This window comes from Electrophorus electricus, chromosome 9 (assembly GCF_041902795.1).
Source record: "Electrophorus electricus isolate QZ-2024a chromosome 9, ASM4190279v1, whole genome shotgun sequence".
NCBI lineage: Eukaryota > Metazoa > Chordata > Actinopteri > Gymnotiformes > Gymnotidae > Electrophorus > Electrophorus electricus.
Genome location: NC_137505.1, coordinates 19,632,612 through 19,660,000, shown reverse-complemented (window position 1 = coordinate 19,660,000; position 27,389 = coordinate 19,632,612). Strand labels below are relative to the sequence as shown.

General features: G+C 43.6%; 3 protein-coding genes across 9 annotated transcripts in view; 1 reads left to right on the top strand and 2 right to left on the bottom strand.

The window, feature by feature from the left end:
- Window positions 1–2,612, bottom strand: part of LOC145659314 (uncharacterized) — a 5,558-nt gene extending 2,946 nt beyond the window's left edge. For both annotated transcript variants that reach the window (XM_081720979.1, XM_081720978.1), the window contains exons 1-2: window positions 2,464–2,612; window positions 1,044–1,084 (exon numbers count right to left, since the gene is read on the bottom strand). In XM_081720979.1, coding sequence (XP_081577105.1) covers window positions 1,044–1,084; window positions 2,464–2,477 — 55 coding nt within the window. In that variant the 5' untranslated portion in view covers window positions 2,478–2,612. The remainder of the gene's footprint in view (window positions 1–1,043; window positions 1,085–2,463) is intronic.
- A 3,818-nt stretch (window positions 2,613–6,430) lies between these two features.
- LOC145659240 (amyloid-beta A4 protein-like) lies at window positions 6,431–21,501 on the top strand. 4 transcript variants are annotated; one of them, XM_081720508.1, is made up of 17 exons: window positions 6,432–6,637; window positions 12,165–12,332; window positions 13,021–13,150; window positions 13,601–13,713; window positions 13,912–14,099; window positions 14,536–14,804; window positions 15,942–16,112; window positions 17,061–17,194; window positions 17,288–17,362; window positions 17,642–17,800; window positions 17,988–18,116; window positions 18,215–18,314; window positions 18,411–18,614; window positions 18,881–18,934; window positions 19,081–19,172; window positions 19,397–19,543; window positions 19,629–21,501. In XM_081720508.1, the coding sequence occupies exons 1-17, from the start codon at window positions 6,578–6,580 to the stop codon at window positions 19,728–19,730; spliced, it is 2,295 nt and encodes a 764-aa protein (XP_081576634.1). In that variant the 5' UTR covers window positions 6,432–6,577; the 3' UTR covers window positions 19,731–21,501. The 4 variants fall into 4 exon arrangements, with proteins under 4 accessions (XP_081576635.1, XP_081576634.1, XP_081576636.1 ...); XM_081720509.1 differs by lacking the exon at window positions 18,881–18,934 and having other exon boundaries at window positions 6,431–6,637; XM_081720510.1 differs by lacking the exon at window positions 15,942–16,112 and having other exon boundaries at window positions 6,437–6,637.
- An 89-nt stretch (window positions 21,502–21,590) lies between these two features.
- On the bottom strand, window positions 21,591–27,160 carry LOC113567945 (GA-binding protein alpha chain). Of its 3 annotated transcripts, none has more exons than XM_035523065.2 (10): window positions 27,035–27,160; window positions 25,533–25,638; window positions 25,220–25,364; window positions 25,048–25,132; window positions 24,679–24,906; window positions 24,220–24,414; window positions 24,024–24,077; window positions 22,936–23,064; window positions 22,622–22,814; window positions 21,591–22,317 (listed from the first exon to the last, which is right to left on the bottom strand). In XM_035523065.2, exons 2-10 carry the CDS (start codon window positions 25,607–25,609, stop codon window positions 22,056–22,058), a joined length of 1,368 nt encoding a protein of 455 aa, XP_035378958.1. In that variant the 5' UTR covers window positions 25,610–25,638; window positions 27,035–27,160; the 3' UTR covers window positions 21,591–22,055. The 3 variants fall into 3 exon arrangements, with proteins under 3 accessions (XP_035378958.1, XP_035378960.1, XP_035378959.1); XM_035523067.2 differs by having other exon boundaries at window positions 25,533–25,632; window positions 27,035–27,152; XM_035523066.2 differs by lacking the exon at window positions 27,035–27,160 and adding an exon at window positions 26,793–26,981.
- Window positions 27,161–27,389: the final 229 nt, after the last annotated feature.

The window sequence follows — 27,389 nt, the reverse complement described above, 5'->3', positions numbered from 1 at the left end:
CATTAGGCTGCAATTCAGCTATTATGTTCCATCAACTTTGCACAACGGATATGGAAAGATGACACAAATGTAACTTTGCTCATTGCCCAGCCAACATCATATTGTGGTAAATCAAGCTGACTGTACATTTTCATTCATCGGTTTCTTTGGTTTGAATGATCATTATTGGCTCTTTATAGTGCGGTAGTATGCAACCAGAAATGCTATTAAAGCATACAGTTCTATGGCAGTATTTATAATACATTATTATCAGCAATAGCCATTTAGGACAATAAAAGTAGAAGGTAAATAATCTTTTGAATATAATGCTAATGACATGACAAAAGAAGAACTGAAACCTGCCCGCTTTCATCAGCTTGTTAATATCCTGACTTTGTCGTCACACTTCAGTTCCTCTTTTTCTCAGTTCAAGAACAGAATCTACAGGTTTCTAATCACAAGGGCTACTTCTTTTACCACAAGGACTGCATACTACCACAATCTCTCTCTTACACACACCCACACACACCCACCCACACACACCCACCCACACAAACACACCCACACAAACACAAACACACCCACACAAACACACACACACAAACACACACACACAAACACACACAAACACACACCTTATATGAATTTAGGTTTGGGTAAACAACTAGAGTAATCATTACCAGGTCAATAAAGAGCTTCTGAATTTTGCAAAATACAAAGGGGCAAGTCTGAGTCATAAATTTGCTGCAATAATCAATCAACCCTAACTATATCATATTCAGTTATATGGGGATCCACCTAGTACAACTATGCATTGTAATAAGTGCTCACTACAAAGGACAGACTTGTGTGCAATTATCTGTGACACATGCAGCAAAAAGGAAACATTTCATTCACTGGGTCAGTAAAAGTATAAAAGTGTTTATCTCATATATTCCTTTAATAATTGGACACATGCACAAAGTATTTTTGTCAGAATTCACATGTCACTGCAGGAACAACTGGACTTCAGTGAAACTATCCAAAGTCTAGTATCAGAGACAGATGCACAGAGACAGACTTACCCCTGAGTGTCATCACTAGGGAGCACACAATGACAACAGTCCTAAAAGGAAAAACAACAGGGCAGTTGGAATACATGTAGATCTGGCAAATTTCAAATTCAGTCTGCAGTTTCACAAGCCAAGTATACAGATGCAACTGCAACCAAAGTGATGAAGACCTGGCCTTTCCGACTATAAAGAACACCTAGCAATTGTTCCCATGGCAAAGGGGCAAGTAAGCTTTTATGCTTATATGGTCCAGTCAGAATCATAGATCACAATCAAAAAAAAAAATTAAGAACATTGGCACAAGTATGTCATCATCATTTATTCATCTGGTGACCTGCTTGAAATTCTTGCCATTCTTTTCAGGTGTTAGAACATAACATAACCTAGGCTCCAAACATAAAGCCTAAGGGTAAAGCCAGGATCAGCATAAAGACTAAAAAATGCTATTACAGGTGAAGATACTGATAGTATACATTTCACTAAGATGTTCCTAACGTATCTTCAAGCTAGTCTTAAGATGTTATACAGTCTACTTCTAACAGATGCAACTATTTACACAGTAACATCTTTGCTGTCAAATAAATATTGCTAAACTCCAGTGAAAAAAATGTGTTACTGAGGGCATTATCTTTTACTGTAGATAATCTTATACATCATCTTATACTGCAAATAATCTTTGTAAAGTAAACTGATAAGTTACCTTACAGGTCCATATTATAAGTACACAATTACCCACTGTAGTCCAAGTGCAGGCCAACTTCTGCGTTATTTACCAGTAGTTCCTTACCCCAAGACCACTAGTACTATTGGACCATTCACCACATAGCAGTGACACTCACAATATGTTGGCATGTCTACGTTTGTTAAGCAGTTTTTTTAGGCACAGACGTGGTGTTGGTTTTTACACATCAACGTCCCTGTTAGGTTGACTTGTATAAATAAATAACTGTATACAAAAAACGGCACTGACCGCTAATGGAATGGATCGAAAATAACTGCCACAAAAGCAATTATCTAGCCTTTAATAAGCATTCTAGGTGTCATCTTGGTGTAAATCCGATATAACAAAAGTTGTAATTAAGTATGTGGGTGTAATTTTACTCAGTCACCAATAAGAATTTTGCACATAATCACTTCCGTTCAAATGTCATGAATCAGGCCAATTTGACCTACTTCCAAGCGAACTGTTTCGCGTGGACCTTTAACCACATAAACGAGTAAATATATTATTTTATCACAATCAAAAACATTGTACAATGTCCGCGGTCTGTCTCTCACTCTCGGTTTCATTCCGAGTCGATCATACCCAAACTCTGTAATTAGTAGCAAAACTTTCACTAGCGGACACGACAGAATTCGCAACAATTACAATGAATCCAATGTCGTGTTATTACTGTCCCAAAGAAAACACGTAACTGTGCGTAATCATTACCTTGAAATGTTCATTTTTGCGTAAGAATCCTGGTGCGTTTGTCTCGAGTGTAACTTCGCGTGCGCCTAGCGTACGCGCACTTCCCTGGTCGCGCGCACTCTCTACGCCTGCTCGTGCTCCGGGACCCTTAAGTTATCAGCTGGACACGCGTCGCCGGATACACGCGTCTGCACAGCGTGTGTCTAGCGCCGTTTCCTCTCGCACTTAGAAATTTCAATAAACGTTTTTGCGTCATTTTTGCATTTATACCAAAAGATGGCGCTAAAGGTCTAGTCCAGCCATTTATTTGTTTGTTTGTTTCCCAGTCTCTTAGTGTATTGTGTTTTTATCTAACATGCAGCAGACTATACTGACTTCTGTTGCCTTAAGTTCTGTGTATGGCTTATAAGAATACACAGTATACTGTTTGTTAAGCGTTTCTGCAATATTGGCCTCCGAAATACATATTGCAAAAAGGCTGTAATATGCTAATAAACGCTCTAACAAATCGGGGAAAAAATAAATAAATAAATAAATAATTTATATATATATATATATATATATATATATATATATATATATATATATATATATATATATATATATATATATATATATATATAAATGTTTTAAATTTATTTATTTATTTATTTATTTATTTATTTATTTTACTATTGGTAATATGTTTTAATAAATCATGACATTCATGTGACACACAAACATAAATAACTTAGATAAAAATAATGCAGACCACTCATTAACATCATAATATATTCATTGCTGTGTTTTCACATATTGGTATATCACAATCAATATGCCTCAATATTCTCACAGTAGGATATTTTTTTCCATATCATGCAACCCAATATATTCTATATATTGTGATATTAGAAAGTCTAATTTGGTGTACCTGTCAGACACGACACCTTCAAGAAACTGAGGAGAATGAGTGATTCAAGGCTGCTTGCACCATCTTGCAACAGTACCAAAACATCCACTTCAACAGCAGCCACATAAAGGGCAGATTTTACACTCAAGCCATCTGACTTCTTCCTGAACTCAGAAGTAACCAACTCATGCCCCCTGCACCAAGAGAGGGCAGTGGTAGCTCAGTGGTGCTGGTTCAAGCCCCACCACTGCCAAGTTGCTACTGTTGGGCCCCTGAGCAAGACCCTTAACCCTCAATTGCTCAAGTTGTACTCAGTCATAATTGTAAGTCGCTTTGGATAAAAGCATCAGCTAAATGGCTAAAAAGTAAATGTAAGAAGCTGGTGTCAAGTAAATGTAAGTTTCTAAAGACATTTTGAACTGTCTAGGTTTAATTATTTGGGGTTTAATTGTCTATTTGCAGTCACAAAGCTGGAGTTTACTGCATTTAGAAGCCACATGCACACAAAAGCACAGTGATGTCGAACCTTCAAAGGAGCACAAAATCTGGACATTGAACAGTTGAAAACAGTTGTCTTTCAGCCTTGTGACTGTATCCATATATGTGGATAACAACCAGTAATGCCTGTTGCCAAGTGTTAAACATAGTGGTGGACTCAACTCATGGGAAACATTAGGGTTAATCAATGCTCTACATGTCACTGTCATTGATTAGGAAGCATTTTTATAGGACCAATCTATGTTCCTTCATGATGCTCCCATATCCCAAGATGATAACCCCCCAAACACACACACTAAGCAAATTCAGGATCACCTGATAGAAATATGACTGATCTTTTGTTTGGAGAATAAGACTGTGAATAAGATTTCTGCCTTTTATCCTTCAAAGAACACCCAGCTCACAACAGCATGCCAAGCAGGCCTGGAAGTTGTTCTAAAAGGCAGAAGGTGGTCATATACATTATATTGACAAAAGAATGTGGACACTCCTACTATTTATTGAGCTCAGGGATTTCAGCCACACCCACTTCCAACAGGTGTATAAAACACAGGAATGTAAGCTCCATAGACAAACTTTGGCAGTAGAATGGGCCATACTGAATAGCTAAATTGCTTTAAATGTGGCACTATCATAAGATGCACTTTTGCCACATCAGTTTTCAAATTTATGCTTTGATAGATTTGCCCCAGGTAACTGTAAGTACTGTTGCTATAAAACCGAGGTGTTTAGGAGCAATAACAAATCATCCACAAAGTGTACACTATGCAAACTCACACTCAGGGTCATTGAGTGCTGAAGTATGTAGCACATAAAAATCGCCAACACCTTATTGCGGCACTCAGTACAGAGTTCCAGACTGACTGTACAAGAACTGTGTGTCAGGAGCCACACATGATTCAAAGGTCACTATTCTCAATGCCCAACATTGACTGGAGTGTTAAATCGCATGCTGACTGGACTCTTGAGCAGTGGAAATATGTTCTCTGGAGTGATGAATCACACTTTAATTTCTTACAGTCTGATGGACAAATCTGGGTTTGGCGGATGTCAGAAGAATATAAATCTACCAGAATGCATAGTTCCAACAAAAAAAAAAATGGTAGTGGAGGATTAATGTCCTGGTGCAACTGTTTGGTGAAGGCTTTTGGTGCTGCAGAAGGGCTCTGCCCCACTGCTCAAAATGAGGTCCATACAGACATGGTTTATGACGAGTTTGGGCAATGGCAAACATTTTTTGTCCAATGTTAGTGGTGGAGTGGCTCCAACAGATCCCGGGAATTACAATATTGATCTCAGTCCAAAAGAGCACAATCTTCATAGATGTAAATTTAGAGGCTATCTGTGATATAGTTTTTAAATTTTTAATGAATCTCACCTGACATTCTCACCAAAAACATCCTGTAACTGAGAAAGTATTATGTGACCATACTTCAAAGAAGAAGCAGTTATTTATTATAAACACTTTGTAAGTGTACAGTTCAACAATACACCACATTTTTTGCAAGGTATGGTTTGTGTTGTCTGTCATCCTGCGACTCTTCATGAATGGTCAGTTGGTAGATAACAGGATTACTAATGGTCTGAGATTTTTTTCTTGATATACCTGGTTACACCAAGGCCAGCCAACATCCCCTACAGGGCCACTACCATGTCAGTGTTACTGCTTTGTTGAGAATGACCAAACACATAAACTAGTCAGCAGTGGTTCAGCACAGTAAAGAATTGGGTGGATGCTGGCAGAAAAACTGCGCAGGTCGACACAAGTTTCAGTAAGCAATTACAGATATAAAAGGCACAAATGTAGGTAAGCCTAGACCTAATAAACTGCCCCAGTGAGTGAAAAAAAAAAGTTATGCTTTTTTACGTTATTGAATAATGTGTTTTTATGCTTGTTATTATGCAGATATATTTTATGTTATTATGAATGTCTGAAACATGCTGTTCTTTTTTAATACCTCTGTAACCCCTGAGCTAGAGAAATGGGCTCCAAGAGTTCCCAGGGATAACATCACTCTCAGTTCAGAAGACCGCACTGTACCCTCAATTTTAAATGCACGCTGACTTCGTATAAAGTTGTGTCGTGTCCGTTGATGCAGGAAAGAAGAGACAGGAACCAGTGCGTTACCCTGTGGCCTTTTATTAATGAAGAGCTCTGGAGATGTCACTTCACAACGCAGTGCGAGTGAGATCTAAAGCATAACTTTGCAACAGACAAACTTATAGTTTTTCTCGCCTTGCACCACTTCTGCTTTTGTGTTTTTCCATCTCAGCCGTCACCTGTTTGACCGTCTCGTACACATGTCTTCTTGCGTAATCACACATATGCACGTCTAGGGCATTTCCTTTTATGTCTGGACATACAGTAATTATTTTATTCATTTAAGCATTAGTCCTATTCCATTCTGCGCATTATTCTCTATTAGTGTAAGCTTAGCATTCATTTAATTTATGAAACCCCACAGTTGGTAAACCTAAGTTTAGTTGGAGCTAATCTAATGACCACTGATACCTGAGAAACGCATCACATTTCCAAACATCGCTTCCATCTTTTCCCGCTCTCCCTCATTCCAGTCTGTCGACGTCTGGTCAGGTGACTGCCGCCGGGGCTGCTGTACAGCTTGGCATCTCGCACATTCTCATAAAGCAGTAACAGCCACGGGGAGAACGGGACTCGGATCAGCGAGGCGCTGCTTGCAGAAACCCTGACACACTCCGCATTGGACGTGCTGCCATAGGGCAAACAGCATGGGCGACCGCACAGCGTTTTTGCTGTTCATAGTCGCGACTTCGTCGCTTGCTGTCGAGGTAGGACAAGGCATTAACATTGCGAGAGAGCCCTTCACCCTCTTCCTTTTCTATAAAGGCGTTCTAGGAGCGTGGAAAATAGGCCTGCATGCATGATGTAGACATGCAGACATCAGATGTTTTCGATTCCAGTTTGCATGTCAGTATTTGGCATCATTGCATGCCCCGGTAGTCTCTTTTGTTGTGTGATGTTCGTGTACTGGGATTGCTACGTTTTTATTCTACTGAACAGAATACATTCGGATGATGTTAGGTAGGGGCTTAGATATTGGCTGCACAGAAATAACGGGGCTGACAGACATAATTTAGGGACGGTACGTTGCATCAGTGCTCCTTTGGCGTACAAACATCTAAGCGTGACTCAACTAATTTATTTGACCTGAAAAAACGTGAAATCTATTTTACGACTCTTGCTGGTCACAAACAGCTTTACACATTAGGAGCCCATTTCTCCTGCACATCGTATTGTATGTAAATGTCACGGACGAATGGCGAAAATGCCGATCTACCGTTTTCCCTTGTTCGTTGCAGAGATGTGAAAATTAACACAATATACAGATGTAAAGGTCATATACATTTGACAGCTTCCAGATGAGCGGCACTTGGGAGGAATTTGGGTTACGACGCGAAACATCACGATTTTGTGAATATCGCAAATTAATAATTCGGCTTTATTAGCGTTAATTCTCGTGTTTCGTTTATTCCCGTGGATTATTCGTCAGTCGGTTGGCGTATTTTTCATACAAGCGCAGACGTGGAATTCTGCGGACAAACGCGTGCTGCGCTCGTGCTCCTGGTTCTACATGGCACCGGGCTCGTGCTCATGGTTCTGTGTGGTACTGGGAAAGTTGCTTGAATGGTACTGGGAAAGTTGCTTGAATGGTACTGGGAGAGCGCTGTGTAGGACTGGGAGAGATGCTGCTTGACAGAAAGCAAGATGGCGTCGACGAACTGCGGCGTTTTCTTAACTACAGCAGCGTGAGTGCGATCAGCACGCGCGGCTCGTTTGCAGCGACTTTGACGGAAATATTATTTAAGAAATTATGCCTGACATTTCTTAAGCAGTGGTTTATTGATTTCAAGCGATGGTAAGCCCATGTGCAACCTCAGCGATACCGCGGAGTCGAAACAGGCATACAGTATGTAGTAGTCTTTTTGTTTATCATGTGTAACATGCACTCAGTTTAAATACTAAAGTTTACTGTACAGTTGCAGTTACACATTGCTACAAAATTAGATGTCTGAGAAAGAGATGAAAATAACATCGGTATATGTTCTCATTTAACGTAGCTACGCCTTGGCAAATTATATTAAATTGCTTGCATTAGTGCCAAACTTTAGTTTGTACTTTCACATTTTTTACTGCTTGATACCTTCGATTAACGCAATCGGCCTTTTGCAGCGCAGTGCTAGAGGCAACTGGGATGACTATGCCCAGAAACAGGCCTTCTCTGTTTATCTGTGAATAGGTCTATAGATGTTGAGGTCGTTACTGAAGGTGTAATATATACCAGCCATGGCCAAGACCTGTTTGGCTCTTTAGAGGTGTTGCAAGCCTTGCGCATGTATGTGATAAAAAAAATTAACATTGGGTATCAGCTGCACTATAATTAAATCGGTTAAACGTTTTTATGAAGACCACATTTGCACGGTTATAAGAAATCATTAGGTGTAAGGCTGTGCATGTGAAAGCTTTAGAAACAGGCATTTAAATAAGGGAAGACCCATCTTTTGATGGCAAAGTAAAATCCATTTACTGGCACAGATACCACATGTGAAGTACAAATCAGACAGCAACGAAGACGACTTGTACTGTTCATGTGTGGGTTTTGGTGAGGTTCATTGCTGATTTGAATGCATGGAGCCTAAAAAATTGCATCTGGCTGGAAGAAATGCAAGCTTTCATGCTCCTTCCATGACACATGATTTTTGGGTTAGGATGAAGTCTATCTCAGTATATGTGTCAGGTGTGGTGGGAGGTCGGATACAGCCAATATGTGGACCATTGCGTTCTGGGAGCCAGGCATGGGTAGCACTGGTGTAAGTGTAGCATTAGGTTTATGGTTTAAAGACGATGCTGTCATGTGGTCTTACAGTACCATTCTGAAAGGCCTCCACCCAAAAAAAGGGACAGGCCAAAAAAAAAAAAAGAAAACACATCAAATGGTTCTGCATTGAGGTCTCTATAAATGGTATGTTTATAGATTGCCTGCAGAGGCGAGGTGTCAGAATCATCTTGGTGAACATGTGCTCAGCAATGCTCTGCATTATTCAATGTCGTGACACTTTGCGACTTTTGGCAGCAAACTATTGAGCTGCCTTTCTGACTTGTTCATCATCACCTTTATTCTGCTAAAGAGTCCTATGCATCTTTTAAAATGATTTAAATAATTTAAAGCAGAATTGTAAATTGTAGTTTAATTAAATAACTATTATACAGTTTAAAGAATGTCAGTGTAAAGATGTAACAATGTGACAATAGAGAAAATACAACAGCTATGTGGATTTGACCTTCATTTAGTTGAGGTTTGCAACATCATTACTGTAAATAAAGGAAGCAAATTCAAATTTGGATTTTCCATTATCATAGCATATTCTATATATATGACTGTGCTAACAAACAGTCCAAGCATACAGACAGGTAATTTACAGCAAATTCATGAGATCTTTGCACAAATTATGCACAAGCAATTGCCACTTTCTCATTTCTCTACTTATTGATTAAACCATATGTAGATCTTCAAACTCTATAACTGAATATAGTCCCACATCTTTTGTTTAACATGTGTGACTATTAATTAACTGAACAGCGCTGTGGGCTTGCGGTAAGCACAATAACGGTGTTTTTTTAGTCAGCCATGTAATATGGGACTTCTCGGTTGCACCAGTCACCATGCTATTTGTTACTTGGAGAAAGCGCTGTGATATATGAGAAGAGGTAGTGGCTTACTGGGCCTGGGATTTCTCTGTAATTTGCATCGCCGTCCCATTTGTGTGACTCTATGGACCAGAGGCAGAGACAGACACAGACGGACAACCGCAGCACTTCATTTGTTTGTTAGTCTTAACAAAAAGGTAGACAGAAACAATAGTGCCATAATCTCTTGAGTTCTGTTAAACAGTGAACACTGTGTGTATGGGGGAGAGTAGTTGCTGGGGCTATAGTGTGACAGCTAAGGTCAAGGTCAAGGCCAGGTCATAGATACACAAGAGATACACATCATAATCCCTTTCTCACTTGTTCTTTTTCTCTCTCTCACTCACTCTTTCTCTTTCTTTGCTTGTTTGGTGTGTTCCTGTTTCTCTTTATGCCTTTACAAAATTACGTTGGTATGATCAAGCCAACATGCTCGTGTTGCTTTTCAGCTAATCATAGTTCTCTGTGGAGAACATTCTCAGCGGAGTAGTCAGATTTAGCAGGACGGGTCCGTGCAGTATTTTTCCCTTTCGGACTGCTCCTCCATTTCTGCTCCTTACTTTTCATCTGTGATTCTTTGGTCTTGGTAGACTTTCCATTTCTGCATTTATTTTTGCTGCGTCACCTACATGTCTGATACTAAATGTGCTGTATAGCTTTAGACAGTTCTGATGTATGCCTTATTCAGTGCCTACACTTATCTTTTATTTATTTTATTGTCCTTCGTTGGCTAATTATAGTCATATTTATTAAAAAAAGCTTAGGGTTTAGGGTACCATAAATCGTTACAGCACTTAAAATCTTTAACTCTTTATCTAGACTACTATTAAGGTTCCAAAGTGGTTCTGTTTCTTTAGCTTCCAAACCAGAGGCACCATTATACTAACTTACTGTTTACTTTTACGTTCCTAGAATCCTCTCCTTACCCTTCTTCATCTTTATTTTTCACTTACTGTGCGCATATTTTTTTCAAATCGCTGCAAGGCACCGACATTTAAAACTCTAGAAGTAATATAATATTTCAGGCTGTTGCCTGCAGGTGTGCTCGTGTGTTTTTGCTGATATGCACCCTTTCTGTCTGATACTGCAGTCCTTTGGGCTTATATTCAACCATTCCCTTTTTAACACCCAGCATTAATAGTCAAGCTTGTCATGAATCTTGAAATTTGGTTTCAGCTGTTCAGACTCAGATACAGCGCATTTGTTCCTGCCATTTACTTTTTTAATAATCACATACCACCCGCTTGTATCGCTCCAGCTGTTTGCTCAGGTCTTTACAGTGTAACACTTATCTTTTTTAATATCCTTTTCTGTACTTACACTTCATTTTTGAGAATTGGTGTCATATTCAAAGCTTTTCAGTCAGAACTAAGAAGGTCAGTGGTGTTTTGCAGTAGCCGTTGTATAAGTGCCGGTCTGACCCAGCAATCAGAGGAAGAATCTTTCAGAGAGAGACACTGTCAATTCTGTTCCACCGTTCTTTTTCATTTCATTGTAATAAATTGTAATAAAATAGACTGTGAAATTGATTACAGATATTTCCAGAAATTGTATGTTTTCACAGCTGTGGAGATGGAATGCACTGTATTAACAAGATGATCTTTTGACTTTAATTTTGTCATCTGCTTACACACCAAAAGAAAATGGTTTGACCTGTAGTCTTTGTGGGGTACTTTCTTACAGCAACCCCTTCCCATGTGTGGACAGTGCCTAAAACAGCCCAAAAAAAGACACGCAAACACTGTTATTTAATTGACCAGGAAAACCATACGAACAGAAAACTGAAGGCAAAAACCACAGAGCAAGTTCCAAATCCTTGCATGACTTCCACCTGAATCGTGATCCAGCTTTCTTGACTTGCACCTGAGTCGTGATCCAGAGGATCCGCAGGTTTTAGTGGTGATGGTTACTGCAGAGTTGCTTTGCTTTACATTCAGCTCTCATTCATTTAGGTTTCAATTAAATGCTTTCATCCATTCATATTTGTCAAAAGCTAATATTGGCAAGTATGATTAAACAATTATTTAACTTTTTTTTGTAGTAGTGTCATGAACGGTGGTTCACATTGCTTTGTTCATAATAATAAAGATAAAGCAACAACATAAATATTTCTCATGAAATATCAACAGGTCTTGAGTTGAGAAAAATGTCTTCCCTGGTGTGTCTGGTTAAAGTGTTCTATGCTTCATTAAAAATAAGTATGTTAATGAAAAATACAATATGGTTAGTTGGTTAATGAACCCAGAATCTGGATAGATGGCCAAAATTATATCAGTGGTGTCTACACTGAGGGGAAATGTTAACAGTTAATTCTACATGCAGTTGGGGTAACAAAATCAATGCCAGTGGCCCAAAAGGATTCATTCTCTAAGAAACCTGATATGGAGTTTGTCTGGGTAGATATAAACAACCAATCGATTTCTCCTGACTCACTGATCTGTGGTGATGTTATGAGAGGCTCCAATGGTGATAGACACTGACTCCTCATAAAAAGATGACTGTGTACACTGACTGTGAGCTCACCTTATTTTGACTTCCACTGTGTTTAATTAAAAATGGTTGTTTGTGAATGCATGAAGGCAGCTCTCCATCTCTGTGCACGGGTGGCAGGTGCCGTCAGAGGACTCGGTTGGGCTGCTGTCCGAGCCTCAGGTGGCCATGTTCTGCGGGAAACTCAACATGCACATCAACGTCCAGAGCGGCAAGTGGGAGCCTGACCCGACTGGCACAAAGAGCTGTATTGGCACCAAAGAAGGCATTCTGCAGTACTGCCAGGAGGTACAGCGCGGGCAATGGGCACAAGGAGATACAAAGAGGGGAAAATGGGAAATGATGGGAAGAAAATGTTGAGAGCAATGGCAGCAGAAAGGTCTTAATATGGATGTAACAGAATGGGATTACCGTAGATTAGGTTAACGACTTTGCTTCACAGTATTTCAGGGCATAATATTTTACTTTTTTTATAAGCAGATAATCATAAGGAAATTGCATTCAGCATTTTAATTTTAAATAGAAGTGGTGACCCAAAGCAATGGGATTCAAGTACTTCAAGTAGGTACAAGTAATGCATTGCCTTTCAGCCTGTGACTGGTATTGTAATTTAGAGCATTGTGCTAGCAGGGTCATTATTGTAACATTGTAGCAGAGCGGGGTCATCACTGTAACAAAAGGGTCATTACCATAAAACAGTAGTAGAAGGTTCATTATTGTAACACTAGTGGCATGATCATTACTGTAACACTGTAGTAGCAGGGGCATTACTGTAACATTAGTGGCATGATCATTACTGTAACACTGTCATAGCTGGGTCATTACTGTAGCACTGTAGTAGCAGGGTCATTTCTGTAACACTAGTGGCAGGGTCATTTCTGTAACACTGTAGTGGCAGGGTCATTTCTGTAACACTGTAGTGGTAGGGTCATTTCAGATACACATGTTGCTAACCTGCTTGTTGTTGCTGGTGTAGGTGTACCCTGACCTGCAGATCACTAATGTAGTGGAAGCCAACCAGCCCGTTAGCATACAGAACTGGTGCAGGAAAGGCCGCCGTCAGTGTCGCAGCCACACACATATCGTAGTGCCCTACCGCTGCCTGGGTGAGTGTATATATGTGTGTGTGTGTGTGTGTGTGTGTGTGTGTGTGTGTGTGTGTGTGTGTGTGTGTGTGTGTGTGTGTGTGTGTGTGTGTGTATTTACTTTAGGATTGCCCATCAGCATGATCCTGTCACAGCACATTGTCATTCTTTGGGTATTAACCTGGATATCTGGAACATTAAAGTATTGCCTTTAGGGTGGATATATGTGCTTTTATTGTCGGGGCGCACCATCTGTCTGCCTGGGAAATGGAGCCATCTATAACAGAATGTTCCTCGGATGATATCACTGCTTTCTCACGTACTGATAGGAGAGAGCTCTGCTTTGTCACATGGCCAGTTCTTTACAGTCCTACGCATTTTTCAGCTTCGTGTATGGATGTGTGTGTGCTTGCGTCAGTCTCAGGAGATACGTGCGTTGTGTCCCAGTACATTTGTGTTTGTGTTCACTAGACGGAGAGTTTGTGAGCGATGCCCTTCTGGTCCCTGATAAGTGCAAGTTCCTGCACCAGGAGCGGATGGACATGTGTGAAGGCCACCTGTACTGGCACACTGTGGCCAAAGAGGTAGGAGTCTACTGCAGGTGTTTCACAAATGTACCCGCGCATGGGCTTAGGAAAATTGAAGTCCGCTTCTTGCACAAGTCACCCCTATGCGGCCTTTTTAGCCCGTGAGGTCTTTCTACTTATAGCTCTTATACAGTGATGACTCAGCACCTCCCCAACCCCCTTTCCTCCCTGAACTCTCTCCCTCTCTCCCTGCAGTCCTGCGGCGATCGGTCCATGAACCTCCACGAATTTGGGATGCTGTTGCCATGCGGCATTGACCGTTTCCGCGGCGTGGAGTTTGTGTGCTGCCCCGTGGATGAGCAGAGACTCTCCGACGGCGAGGAGCGTGTGTCAGATGTCTCAGATGTGTGGTGGGGAGGTGCCGAGACGGAGTACGGTGACAGGTGTGCACACACACCATGCAAAAGAGGAACAAAGATGCACATGAGTGCATGCACACCGCACACAAAAACATACACCCACCCACATATACCCAATCACATACGGGTGTGCGTGCGCGCGCGCGTGCACACACACACACACACACACACAAAAAAGCACACACGGACATTAAAACATGAAACATAGCTATGTAAATACATTGCCCATGCACTTACTCAGAGGCACCCCTATTCCCTGCTAAACTCATGTGCTATGATTTTGCCTGTGCTCACAGCAGAAGAACCTGTTCCTACAGAAGCTCATTAGCTGGCTCAGGTTTAGAGCTGGAGCTAAATATCGTAGACATCTCTAGGAGCTGCTTCAACGTCTTAACAGACGCTGCAGAGTGAGTGTTCCCCGAGGTGGGAATGCGCTTCACTCAGATGTGTTCTGTCACAGCGCGCCCCGGCAAGCCCCCACAGAAGCGCAGGAGCCTGAGCCAGCCGCCGCCGCCGCAGAGGACGACGAGGAAGTGGGCGACGATGAAGACGAGGCCTGGGACGACGAGGACGAGGACGAGGACGGTGACGGTGTGGAGGACGCCGACGAGGAAGACGACGAGGACGAAGAGGCTACTGGCGAGCATGACGCCAACGAGCAAGCCTCAAACGTCGCTATGACGACCACCACGACTACGACCACTGAGTCTATAGAAGAGGTGGTCCGAGGTAGGGTTGCATGTGGACTCCCACACACTAACTGAGTGTGTATATACAGAACCGGTTATGCTGCCTCATTTGTGCACGTGTTTGACAGGTATTGTAACAGATATTTCACTTATTATAATGAGCCTTTTGTGTTCTCTAGGCTTTTGTGCTTTTATCCACAGGAGATGACATTTGGTGTACAAATGACCTAACAGGGATCCTTTTGTTTACGATATCTGTGCATTCGAGCCATCGAATCTGTCTTGTTCAGCACGTGGGAGTGTGTGTGAGCCAGTGATGTGCGTGCATAGCACGTTAGAGTGTGTGTCAGCCAGTTATGTGCGTGCATAGCACAGAGAGTGTGTGTGCAAGCCAAAGCTCGAGTCCTGTTCTCATGGTCCTGTTCATGAGGGCTCCCAAGGCTTTAACCTCTGATACCAGAACAGTGTGCCATTTTCTCATAACAAGGTGTTTAATTAATGCAGCACCTTTCTCCTACTGGAGGTCGCTGTACCCGCCAAAATACACACAAAAAATGTTGGACTAACATCAAATGAAGCAGAAGAGTGAAGGTGAAAAAAATGTGTAAAGCTGGACCTTAAAAGCAGAACGTGGGAGGTTAAGACACTGGTTCCAGACGCCATTTTCACTGCTTTATGTTTTTATTAGCTCTTCGATTTTAGCTCTTCATAAAGCACTGTGTTGGAAGTTTATTTGCAAAATCATATTTACTGTCATATCATGATGTGACCCTATCCATATGACCTTTGTTTACATCTTTTAGTTTGATATATATGTCAGTGTGAACGCTACATGAGCCAGGACTAAACTGTTTGGTCAGAGTAACAGTTAGATTGAAGACCATGATCAGAAGGACAACGTAAATGAAAAAGTCGGCGCACGGACCAGTCCCTGGCAGAGGCCACGAAAGACACATTTATATTTCCCGATTATTTATATCAAATAAATTTTATTTATTTAAAATTGATTAATTAGCAGATAAACCAGTCCTGGTCGTGGCTTGTAAATTTTAAACACTGTTGCTGCCAGTGTCTGCCTTGGCCTAGGATCGGATCTGCGGGGCCTTGACTTCAGCTTTGGCATGTGTGTGCTGGACCACGTGTGTATACATGTGTGACATGTGTCTCCCCCGGGCAGAGGCATGCTGGGCCCCAGCGCGCAGGGGTCCATGCCGTGCCTCAATGCCCCGCTGGTACTTTGTGGCTGAGAGGGGCCGCTGCGCGCCCTTCACCTTCGGCGGCTGCGGCGGAAACCGCAATAACTTTGAGTCGGAGGAGTACTGCATGGCCGTGTGCAGCAGCAGCGTGCGTAAGTGCGCCCGCCCCGCCCTCGCCCCGCAGAGATGGTCCGCCTCCCGCCTCGTCTCCCACTGTCTCTGCCTGTCTGCCGCCTCATGCCCACTGGGGGCATGGACTACTCCAGCGTGAGGTGCCCACCTGGAGGGCGCCGGCCTTAACGCACGCTTGCTCTGGAATGTTTTTCTGTAGATGGAAGAATGTGACGTTGTTGTCTACCTCCGTGACCTTGGGCCGGCGGGTGACTGAGTTCGTGTCCTAACCTGCTGAGGTCTGCAGCTTGTCTGTGCAATGACCCCTCTTGTTTGTCACACTCGGCTGGCCCCTGCGGGGGCGGGGAGGTCCACGGCCCAAGGGCAGCCGTGGCTCGGCTGGTCTGACCAGTCTGTAGCAGCTGCCCGCAGGTCCGAGGTTTCTGTGCAGTTAAGCACAAAGCTGGCCTCTGTGAAAGATTGGCAGCTTCAGCTCCGTCCAGCACTGCACTGCTCCCAAAACCCACAGACAACCATCTCGCCTCCACACACTCACTCTGACTTACTCAGAAACGTTAAAGGTTATAGTCCACCCCCCCCACACACACACACACACTCACACAGATACTCTCCTCCTTCACAGTTAGAGGTTACAGACAGTTAGAGGTTACAGGAAGCACACATAACAATACACCCCTTCTCCCTTTCTCATTGGTCTGCATGTCCAGTAGGAGGCGCTTGAGAAGGCAGAGCTCTCGTCTGTCCACCCTGCTTTGTTCCACTAACAGCCATGATGCCTGCTGCTCTACTTAACTTTTAGTTTTTTGTGGTTTTTTGTTTATTTAAAAAAAAAAAAACATTCTTGTAGGACTGCTACCTTTTTAACAATTTGGCTTTCAAACTTTCCTATTTGAATAAAAAAATGGTCTCAGTGTGTGTTCTCCGAGTATGATGAGGATAATCTTACACTGGGGGTCTTCTCACCCCAGTGCCCACCTTGGCTCCAAGTCCTCCGGATTCCGTTAGCCACTACCTCCAGGCTCCAGGAGTTGTGAACGAGCACACTCACTTCCAGAGGGCCAAGGAGCAACTGGAGGCCAAACACAGGGAGAGGATGTCTCAGGTGAGCACCACCGAAGAAGAGGAATGACACGGGCGGCAGGAATAATGATTCCGTGGCTAAGGTAATGGGGTCATCTTTCTCCCTCTTATCTAGGTGATGAAGGAATGGGGTGAAGCCGAAAGGCAGGTGAAGAGTCTTCCCCGCGCTGACAAGAAGGCCGTCATTCAGGTCATTATTGTGCCTGCGGCGTGAACGCGACTGCTTATTGATGTATTGATTAACAAATGCACTGATAACTTTCTGGTTAACAGCTTACCAGTAATTCACTGGCTTGGATGGATTAGGTGTATTAAGGCTTAGAGCCTAAACTTCCTACGCATGCAAGTACATCTGTTTGACAGTGCTGAGAGCAATATACAGGCATTAGGTTTTAATGTGAGGACTGTGGCCTCTGTGTGTGTGTGTGTGTGTGTGGGTGTGGGTGTGTGTGTGTGTGCACGTGCACAGCATTTCCAGGAGAAGGTGGAGGCACTGGAGCTGGAGGCGGCTAACGAGAGGCAGCAGTTAGTGGAGACTCACCTCGCTCGGGTGGAGAGTCTGCTCAATGAACGCTGCCGCCTGGCACTAGACAGCTTCCTAACTGCCCTGCAGGCTGACCAGCCCCGGGTACACACACACACACACACACACACACACACACAAAAGTATGCATGAAGACACAAGCTCAGCCCCAGACACACAGCCTATAATTGTATCGCACTGTTGTATGTGTGTCCATGCTCACCAGCGCCCTCACCTGGTTGGCTAACAGCAGTAACACTTCCCCCCCCCCCCCCCCCCCCCACACACACAGCCTCGCCAGGTGTTCGGCTTGTTCAAGAAGTACGTGCGCGCGGAGCAGAAGGACATGCAGCATGCCCTCAAACACTTTGAACATGTGCGCAAGGTGGACCCCAAGAAAGCTTCACAGATCCGTCCCCAGGTACGTCAGTCACTCCCGCCTCCAGGCCCAGGTGGGCCATCTTAGTCTCCCCCTAGCGTGGAGTCAGTGTGTGTGACCTCTTAACCCATGCCCCACAGATGCTGGCGCACCTGCAAGCAATTGATGAACGCCTAAACGAAAGTCTCGCCAGTCTCTACAAGGTCCCTCGGGTGGCCGGTGAAATCCAGGACCAAGTAGGTGGGTGCAGTGGGTCTCACTCTAGCAATGAGGCGGTTGTTTTGCAGATTATGTTTGCTGTACTGACTCTCTTCTCTCTCTCTCCTCTTTCCCCAGTGGTGCTGATGCAGCGGGTGCAGGCGGAGGTCACTCAGCAGCTCTCTTCCCTGCAGACGGACATGAGGGTGAGCTACGGTAACGACGCCCTGATGCCCGACCTGCCCGACAGCACCACCCCACTGGACGTGCTGCCTCCAGAGCAGGACGGCCTAGGCTTCGTCTACCCCAAGGGCTTCAACCAGGCCAACACCGACAACCATGGTACCCAGTGCCTGAAGCCCACAGCCATAAACACACACAAACAGGCAGTTGCACAACTCCAGCAGGGCCTTTAAAGCGCCTTGTTTACTGCGCCTTGTACCATAATCACACAGAGAGACGGAAACAGCCGCTCACACCACCAACGCCATCATCATCAGTGTTTTGTCAATCATTGCACACAGAACAGCAGTCACTGACCCAGCGAGGGCCAAGTCCAAGGACAGAAACGTGTTTGGTAATTGACTTGTTTTCTTTGCTGTTCTCAGTTGAACCTGTAGATGCACGCCCAGCACCAGATAGGGGGCTTCCCACACGAGCTGGTTAGTGCTCGTTCTATCATGGCTATGGGCTAAACATCAGTTGAGCAATCTTTTTTTGTCAAGGATTCATTGTGCATTATCTTTCTCATTGTGTGTGTGTGTGTGTGTGTGTGTGTGTGTGTGTGTGTGTGTGTGTGTGTGTGTAGTGTCTGGCCTGAAACCAGAAGAAATGCCAGAGGTGCGGATGGACAGTGAAGAGAGGCGCAGTGCCGGATATGAAGTACATCACCAGAAACTGGTAAACCACACTCTCACAGTTTGTTCCCCGGTACAAACTCTTAACGCACTTTACCTGCTTAGCAATATAAAGCATGAAGTGTGGAAGTAAAAACTGGAAACATAAAGCACACATAAAGGGAATTTAACAGAGGTTTCCCTTTACAAAAATACAGTGGCATTTAACAGGCAACAGTGGAATGAGTTTGTAGGAGTGGATGACTGACGAACACCATGTCCATTCAGGTGTTCTTCGCCGAGGATGTGGGCTCCAATAAGGGAGCCATCATTGGCCTAATGGTGGGAGGGGTGGTCATAGCAACCATCATTGTCATCACCCTGGTGATGCTGAGGAAGAAGCAGTATACCTCCATCCACCATGGAGTCATAGAGGTGCTCTTTCTGCTTTGTGTGCACATGGTAGTAAACGATATGAATTGCACGTCTACATGGGTCACTGCATGCCTTTCATTTTCAGGTCGACGCTGCCGTGACCCCGGAAGAGCGCCACCTCACTAGGATGCAGCAGAATGGATATGAGAACCCCACCTATAAGTTCTTTGAGCAGATGCAGAACTAAAGGTTGTCTACAGCAGCCAGTGCACCCCCCCCCTCCCCCCTCCACATCAGGACAGAAAACACAGGCCCTTCATGCACACTAGTGGTGAACTCTGTTGCCATGGAGATGAGTGTGGCTCCTGCCACCCAACCATTTCATCCAATTACCGATGAGCACTCAGTTTGCACAGAAAACCGATGCGTCATTCTCCGTCATCCAGCCATATGATTGTTTGTCCGTCTGTCTGTCTGGATGCCCCTATGCTCTGCCCCCTCCACCTGTCAGTCATGCCTTGGACCAAACCCGACACCTTTCCCACTGTTTGTCCCTCCCCCCTCCCAGCCTTGCGCCTGGTTCCTCGGCTCTAAGCCTGTTCCAGGGCTCGTGCTTTCTCTCCTGCCCCATCGTCTCCTCCCCTCCTCCATCTCCCTGGCTTCCCGGCGTCTGCCCCAGGTATCCAGAGGACAGCCATGCCAGGCTCGAGTCTGAGACTCCAGTCACCAAGACAGCCAGAAGCCAATAATGTACTCCTCACTGAGCTTTCATTTCAGGACCAGTCTGTCCATCCAGGTCTGTTTTTCCAGAAAAATATTTTTAAAATGGAAAAAAAAAAGCTATAAACTATATAAATGCATATATATCACTTAAGGAGATAATGAAAATGAATGTTTAGTTTTTTTATTTTGAGTGTAATAATGCATTGAAATAAGGCAGAAAATAGCTGTTTCCATTTAGTGCATGGCGATTACGACAGAGAGGTTTCAGATTCTCCCACACGTATCCTCTCTCATGTAGAGATTTTAGCAGGATTGTACATTTTAGTGTTTTCTTGTGATCATGTAATTTTAAAGAATAGAAAACTCCAAATCGGTTTGAAGCTTTGTTGTCAGAGACATGCTTTAAATGAAGTTAGTGCTTTTTTTTTTTTTTTAAAGGCGCCATAACATGCACACACGCGCGCACACACACACACACATCAGCTGCATGGGGCTGGAGAAACTATGTAATTTGACGTGTAATATAAGCCTAAGTGTTTTGGTGGCATTCTATGCACTTTGAAGTTTGTCTTTTTTGAAGGGCCGTCCCTCTGATCAGTTTAATTCCACAGCAAGAGTAAGTAAGAAGTAGTGGAGCTTCAGCACTTCAATATACTCGGTGTGGGACAGAGGATTATAATCCCAGTTTCCTATTTGCGCTGGTCTGTGTCTGTGATATTCACAAACACCGAACAGGACATCGGCCCCGCACCTTTTCTCCCGCTCCTCCGCTTGTCTTGTCCCTACGCGGGTAGGAAGGCATGTCGGAAACCAAAAGGAGAGCGAAAGAAATGGCTCCCATTACCCGAGCTCATGTGAAAATGTGCTGGGCACCAAGAAGGGTCTCATTAAGGCACTCTGATCAACACATCCACAGCCCTCTTCCACTCTCACAGTGCTTAGCATGTGGGTAGCGTGGTCCTAGGAGTCCTGGAGGACTCGCTTGAAAAGCAGAGTGAAAAAGAAGGAAGTTGGAAGGTGTGAACATTAAACTTCAAAGCCTGAAGAGAATGTAAACATTAGAGAAGACTTCACTCTTCCTAGACTAAAGCTCTTCAATCAGGTGCTGTGTTTATGCAAGGAGACTCAGATGAGTGTATGTGGTCAGTAAGGGGCACTGAAGAAAGACAAGGCTCTCCACCTTTCTTGACCTCTCCTGTTTCTTTCCATGTTTCTTTCAATGCAGATCATTGGCTTAGACTGAGGAGATGCTTTCTACACTGTATCCCATGAATAAAGTTTTGAATGTACATACAGATTTGCAGTCTTGTCTGAAATTCAGTTGCAATAGGGGAAAAGTGTGCATGTGTATATGCTGCGCCTTGAAAAAATTTGATTCAGCAGATCAAAAATTAACTCTTTATTGCCCCCCGGTGGACAGCTAAAAGTACCTCACCAAGAGGGAGTTGGAACTTCAAAATAAAAAAAAAAAAGAACAGATCCTTTACAAATATCAAAATACACTGCCCTTGTGGCTATCAAAAAAACATATAGAGTATATACAATGGAAATGCAGCCAATGCTACCCTGCAGTCAGAGAAGAAGCATACAAAAACTCAAAGCCCATACATGGTCAACGATAATTTCATTATCTCGCACAAAACCACTCACAGGACCTACTATATTGTCCATCAACATTCACTCGCGCTCACACACACACACACACACACACACACGCGCGCGCGCGCGCACACACACACTCCCTCCCAGCCCACATTCCCTGCCCAGAGTCCCATTCTCCCCTGTGGCACCTCCTCTTGTGTTTTCCCATATATCTTCTCCCTGGATTAAGGCAGCCAAACATGCCCACTCAGCTGTCCTTCTCCAGTGCGGCAGCGGCCAGAGTGACGGTGGTGACAGGCTGGCAAGTGGCTGCGGCCAGGGTGACTGTGTTGACGGGCTGTCCAATCCCGTGCAGTTGCACGCGCGCCAGCTTCTTCTGCTCACACTCCGTCACCAGGTTGTTGAGCTCGGCTGCGCTGTAGCCAATCAGAGTCCTCAGGTCGCACACAAACTTGTAGACGAAGCGCTTGCCCTGCACTTTGCTGATCATGTCTCCATCGTAGTAGTACCTGATGGGCATCAGATGGCGGGCATCACAAATGTATAGTCTCAGGGAGACTCCACACTTACATGAATTCTAATGCTCCTTTTTTATGGTGGCAACAACAGTAATATATTATTCACTACAGAACTTGGTAATTAGTTCCAGGTACAGTGTATTAAGTGCCAGAAAGGGGTTATGGCAATTATGCAATCCGTACATAGAAATAGTACCAATACAAGTTGCAAATGCAATATTATTAAGTTACTTCGACCTCATCTTTATTATTTTTCATCCAAGAGCATCATATTGTCCCTACTGTGAAGACCAACCTGAGGGCTCGGCTAAGCTTCTCGTAGTTCATGGTGGGCTTGTTTTTGCGTTGGCCCCACTTCTGAGCCACCAGCTCCGGCTGGTTGAGTTTGAACTCACCCTCCTCTCCCACCCAGGAAATGCAGTCCCGTGCATCCTTATCGGTGAGGAGCTCCAGCAGGAACTGCCACAGCTGGATCTGTCCATTATTACCTGATAGGGGGGAGACAGTTCAGCACATGTATACAGAGAGACTACTGACTGAGAGGGTTACCGTCATCTAATTGGGGGGGGGGGGGACACAGCTCCCTCTTCTGGCATTGAGGGCTTGTACCTGTACGGTTGCCGGGGGAGCTACGCTCCTCTCCTGAGATGCGGGGCACCCTGGGCATTTTGTTATGCTTCTGCACCTTAATGGCTGTAGGAGTGGCCTGTTGCACTGGAGCAGGGATAATCTGCACAGCTAGAGATCATAATGAAAGCCAAGAAGACAACAGATGAATCAGGTTCAAATACAGAAAAGATGGGCCTACATCACATTAAATTACTATACACATATGTATTTAACATGTTTGCATTTCATGCATTGCATGTCTTCTGCAAGTTATATTCAGCATTTGGAATCACCACTGCTTTCAGTGTCACAAACACATAATTGGTGCCTTCATAAAAAAGGTTGTTTTGCAGCAGTTCAAGCACATAAACCAAAAATACAACAGCAAAATGCTTTGCTAAGTCTCGAAGTTAAATGGTGCAGTGCTTTGCCTAGACATGTTATCACACCTCAAAAATGTTTGTAAATACACTTTCCCTAAGGGCAAAAAGGAGCCGGCGATAGAACTCTCTGATTAGATAACCTGTGAGTGTGAGCACCTTGACTAAACTGCAGTTCATCCATGTACTAGACAAACATTAACTGGCTGTACAGAAAAGCAAGACCTAATTCACATTCATCCAAATAATTTTTACCACAAGGACTTTTTAATCTGCTGTGAAATATCCCACAGGCCAGGTGATGGATATAGTTTCAATTTACCTTGTACCAACACCTTGTCAGAGGTGTCTTTAAAGTTGATGTGTGTAAGTAACATTATGTGCTCAATAGCCCCTGAAGCCCTTTATTAGGAACATGCTTCTAAAATGTCATTTATGACCTTTACCATCAGTTATTCTTTAAAAATCACTATAACAGTGACAAATGGGGCAACATGTTTTGTAACTACAACCTATACTCTAAACTACCTCATGGGTTACCACACATGCTAAATGCAAAACAGCAGGGGGCCATATGATAACTTTCCTTCCTTGTAATGGAAGTAATACAACTTTAATGCCAATCTCATGACCGATTACAAAAAAATAGGATAGTCATGTGTATTATAAAACTGGCAAAACTGAAAGTCTTTGATTTAAAATACTTACGTTGGTCAATAGTGACTGTGGCTTCTTGTCCTTGCTCCTGACTAGCGAGGACATCTGTATAGGGCATGTAACACACACACAGTGTTATGGAACATGGAAAATGAATGACAAAAAAAAAACAATAGAAAATTCTAATTGAGTTATTACAATACATTTGTAGACACACAGATACACATGCACTCTCTCAGATACTCACACTTGCGTAACAGCTCCAGATGGCTCCACAAGATCTCCCCATTAGGCACTCTCTGGAGAAATTCCTCCTGGCTGAAAGCACACAGCTGGCGGCCTGGGATGTGGATGCCACCCACCTCCATCTCCTCAATGTTGAACTCCTTCATCACCCACACTGCCCAATGGATGACTTGATCTGCTGTCCACTGCACCGGGTCTGGCCCCCAAAAAACAGCAGTGCCATTAAGAAACACCTGGCTGGGGGTACAGCCAGTAGGTACTCTAAAAACCATCACTACTTTGCACCTAATCTGACTAAGCAGGGCATGTCAAAAAATCCATACTCAAATCCAGTGCGGTCATCAGTGTTTAGAACACGTACTGGAAAATGCTCAATAAGACCTAGTGCAGCAGCATAATCATTTGAAAAGTGTAATTGGAATTGTACTGTAAAATACAACTCTACTGGTCTGGCACTTACCATAGGGGATGCTCAGGCGGACCTGCTCCTTGCGGTAGCCCTCAAGAGCAGCTGCCCAGCGGGTCACCTGTTCGGAGGTCTCGTCCGCAATGGTGGCGCGCTCCACTGCTATCACCTGCCCATCCTCCACCAGGTGAGCCTCCTCTCCTGCAGCCGCGTCTGGATCTATCACCACCTCCACTGTCTCCACTGGCTTCACTATTTCCAGGATATTCAACTTCTCTTCGCCTAAAGCAGCACAGGCACCCTCCCACCCCATTAGCACATCATTATATTTCACAAGTAACAGGACTCGCATTCTCTCTCCCCACTATGTATTTTGTATTGCATCAAAACATGAGCAGTCACTAGAGAGAAGAAAGCACTCGCCTGGTTTTGTGACTATCTGCACACTGAGCTGGACTGTGCCGTCTGTCTTCACCCCCTGGTCAAAAAGACTGTGGTCTGGATGTAACTACAAGGGGGAAGCAAAAGGGAATTAAATCTGTAAACTCACCCACTTAAAAAATTACCAGAGAAATTCTATGGTTATAGAACCTACCTGGATGTCCTGCAGACAGATATCATATCCATCCAGAGCGATCTGTAGACGAGGCTCCAGCAATTTCTTCAAGTTGCCAACAGGCTCATTAATATCAATATCTTGCGTGATCAATTCAGCTGCTGTGATGGTCTGCTCTTCAATCCTTCAGATCCATTAAAACACAAACACCGAGAGAATGAGAATATAGGATACAACCAAGACTGGTGAATACAGCAACCATTCATAAGGTCTCGGGCTAATCAATAAACCATTCTCCAATGAGGATTCCACAAATTTAAAGAACAATTATGCCATTCATTACAGCACTCACCCTTCTTCTAGGCATTCTTGTTTCTCCTGTCCATCAATCTCAATCTCAATCATCTCCTCAGTCTCACTTTTTGACATCTTATCAGTGAAATCTGAACAACCTGCAACTGAAACACCAGTCAAGTTGAAAATAAAACTATTTATGATAATACAGAACAAATAAACATTACATTTGTCTGTTCTATATACGTTTCGGTGTAATTATGAAACTAATTCCATCCGTTTAATAGTACATTTAAGCGACCAGAATTTGCGGCATAAAAGTGAATCAAAAATTTAATTGACAAAAAAGTGAAACAAAAGGCAAGAACTCCTGTTGAATTCTTTCAGCGTGTTGTTGGATCAGCTGTAGTCTTCTAAACTTGTCCGTTGTTGTTTTATGGGCAATCGTTAACACATGAAGAGGAGGGGACAACTGAGCGTAGAAAGGCGTCTTTGAACCCATGTAACTATCACGCAAAGCCGAGGCTTGTCCGGGCGGTAGGCCCACTACGATTCTTTACCATGTGACTAACAAAAATAAGACATATCAAACAATTATATTAGGAAATAAACACCCATTGAGCAGTGCTGGTCAGTATTATGTCAGACTGCTTGTTAAAATGATTATTATTTTGACTAAAGACAGCTATGGGAAGAGGACGCGCGAATAGAGGCAAACGCAGTTGCCATATTGGAGTCGTTTTGGGTTTCATAATATTATACGAAAAATATGTAAGTACTGACTTTTAAAGACTTTTACAACTTTTAAAAGATCGCTACACACTTTTGATTCTAGAAACTTAAAACGGAAATGGAAGAAACGGAAACAAAACAACAGAAGGGCAATGTAAAAGCAGCCGGAAATCCTGGCGAAAGTCACGGTGCTGTGAGACTTCCGAAATGGTCTGAAGAAATGGATGGTACATCGTTGTAAATTGTCTGATTTACGTGGAAAATAAACGTGTTTGGGCGTCAGGTAATCACATTTAGATGTTCTAAAGTATTTGATTAGTTACCTGGCCTTTGTTAGCTGGTTAGCTTATGTGCACAACGAGCTAGCGAGAGACACGCCTGGTTACTTAAGATAGCGTTAGCTATACAACAGCTACCCTCGCTAGCTAGCTAGCTATCCCTAGTTTATTATTGTAAAGCTATTTATTTATTTACTGATTTATTGACTGTTAACGTGCGTCAAAGTACTCCTTTGCAAACTAACATAACGACCGACGTCTAATATTAGACGGCGCTTTCGCTGCAGTAATACACAACGGTTGTTTACCTGAGAAAAGGGCTTGTAAAACGGGCCACGCAGCTAAGCCGCTACGCTGGGCGCCGTTAGCCTAGCAGGATGTGGCGCTCGTGCGCACCTTTCAGAGACGCTTAGCTAGCGTCGAGCTAACCGAAAATTTTACCTCAAAAAGCGGGAACGGTTCCCAGGCTAAAACGGACCGCGTAACCGTGCGATGTTTGTTAATAGCGTAAAAACACGCTTCAAACGAACAGCGGCGGTGACTCACGTACCTCTTTATCGGAACGACAAGTGCTCTAAGTTGGGTTTTAGAGTTTTTGAGGACTAGGGTTATAGCCGGCTAGCCTAGTGCGTGCTAACTTCACTAACTGTTCATGCTAGTTTTTGGTCAGCCTTGCATTGGGGGCGGGGATGTGGAGGAGGCCTGCATGGCTTTTGTACGTCCAGCAAAATATAGTTTAAAATAATTCACCAGAAGTATTTTTTCCGCTAAACGTTAACACATACGCAATTTAATAAAACATGTATGCATCGTTTACCTATACGAACAAGTAACGTTAGTCTTCGCCTGCCCTGGATCTTTTTTATTTTTTCGATATTTACATTGATCTTGTATACTTGTTGAAT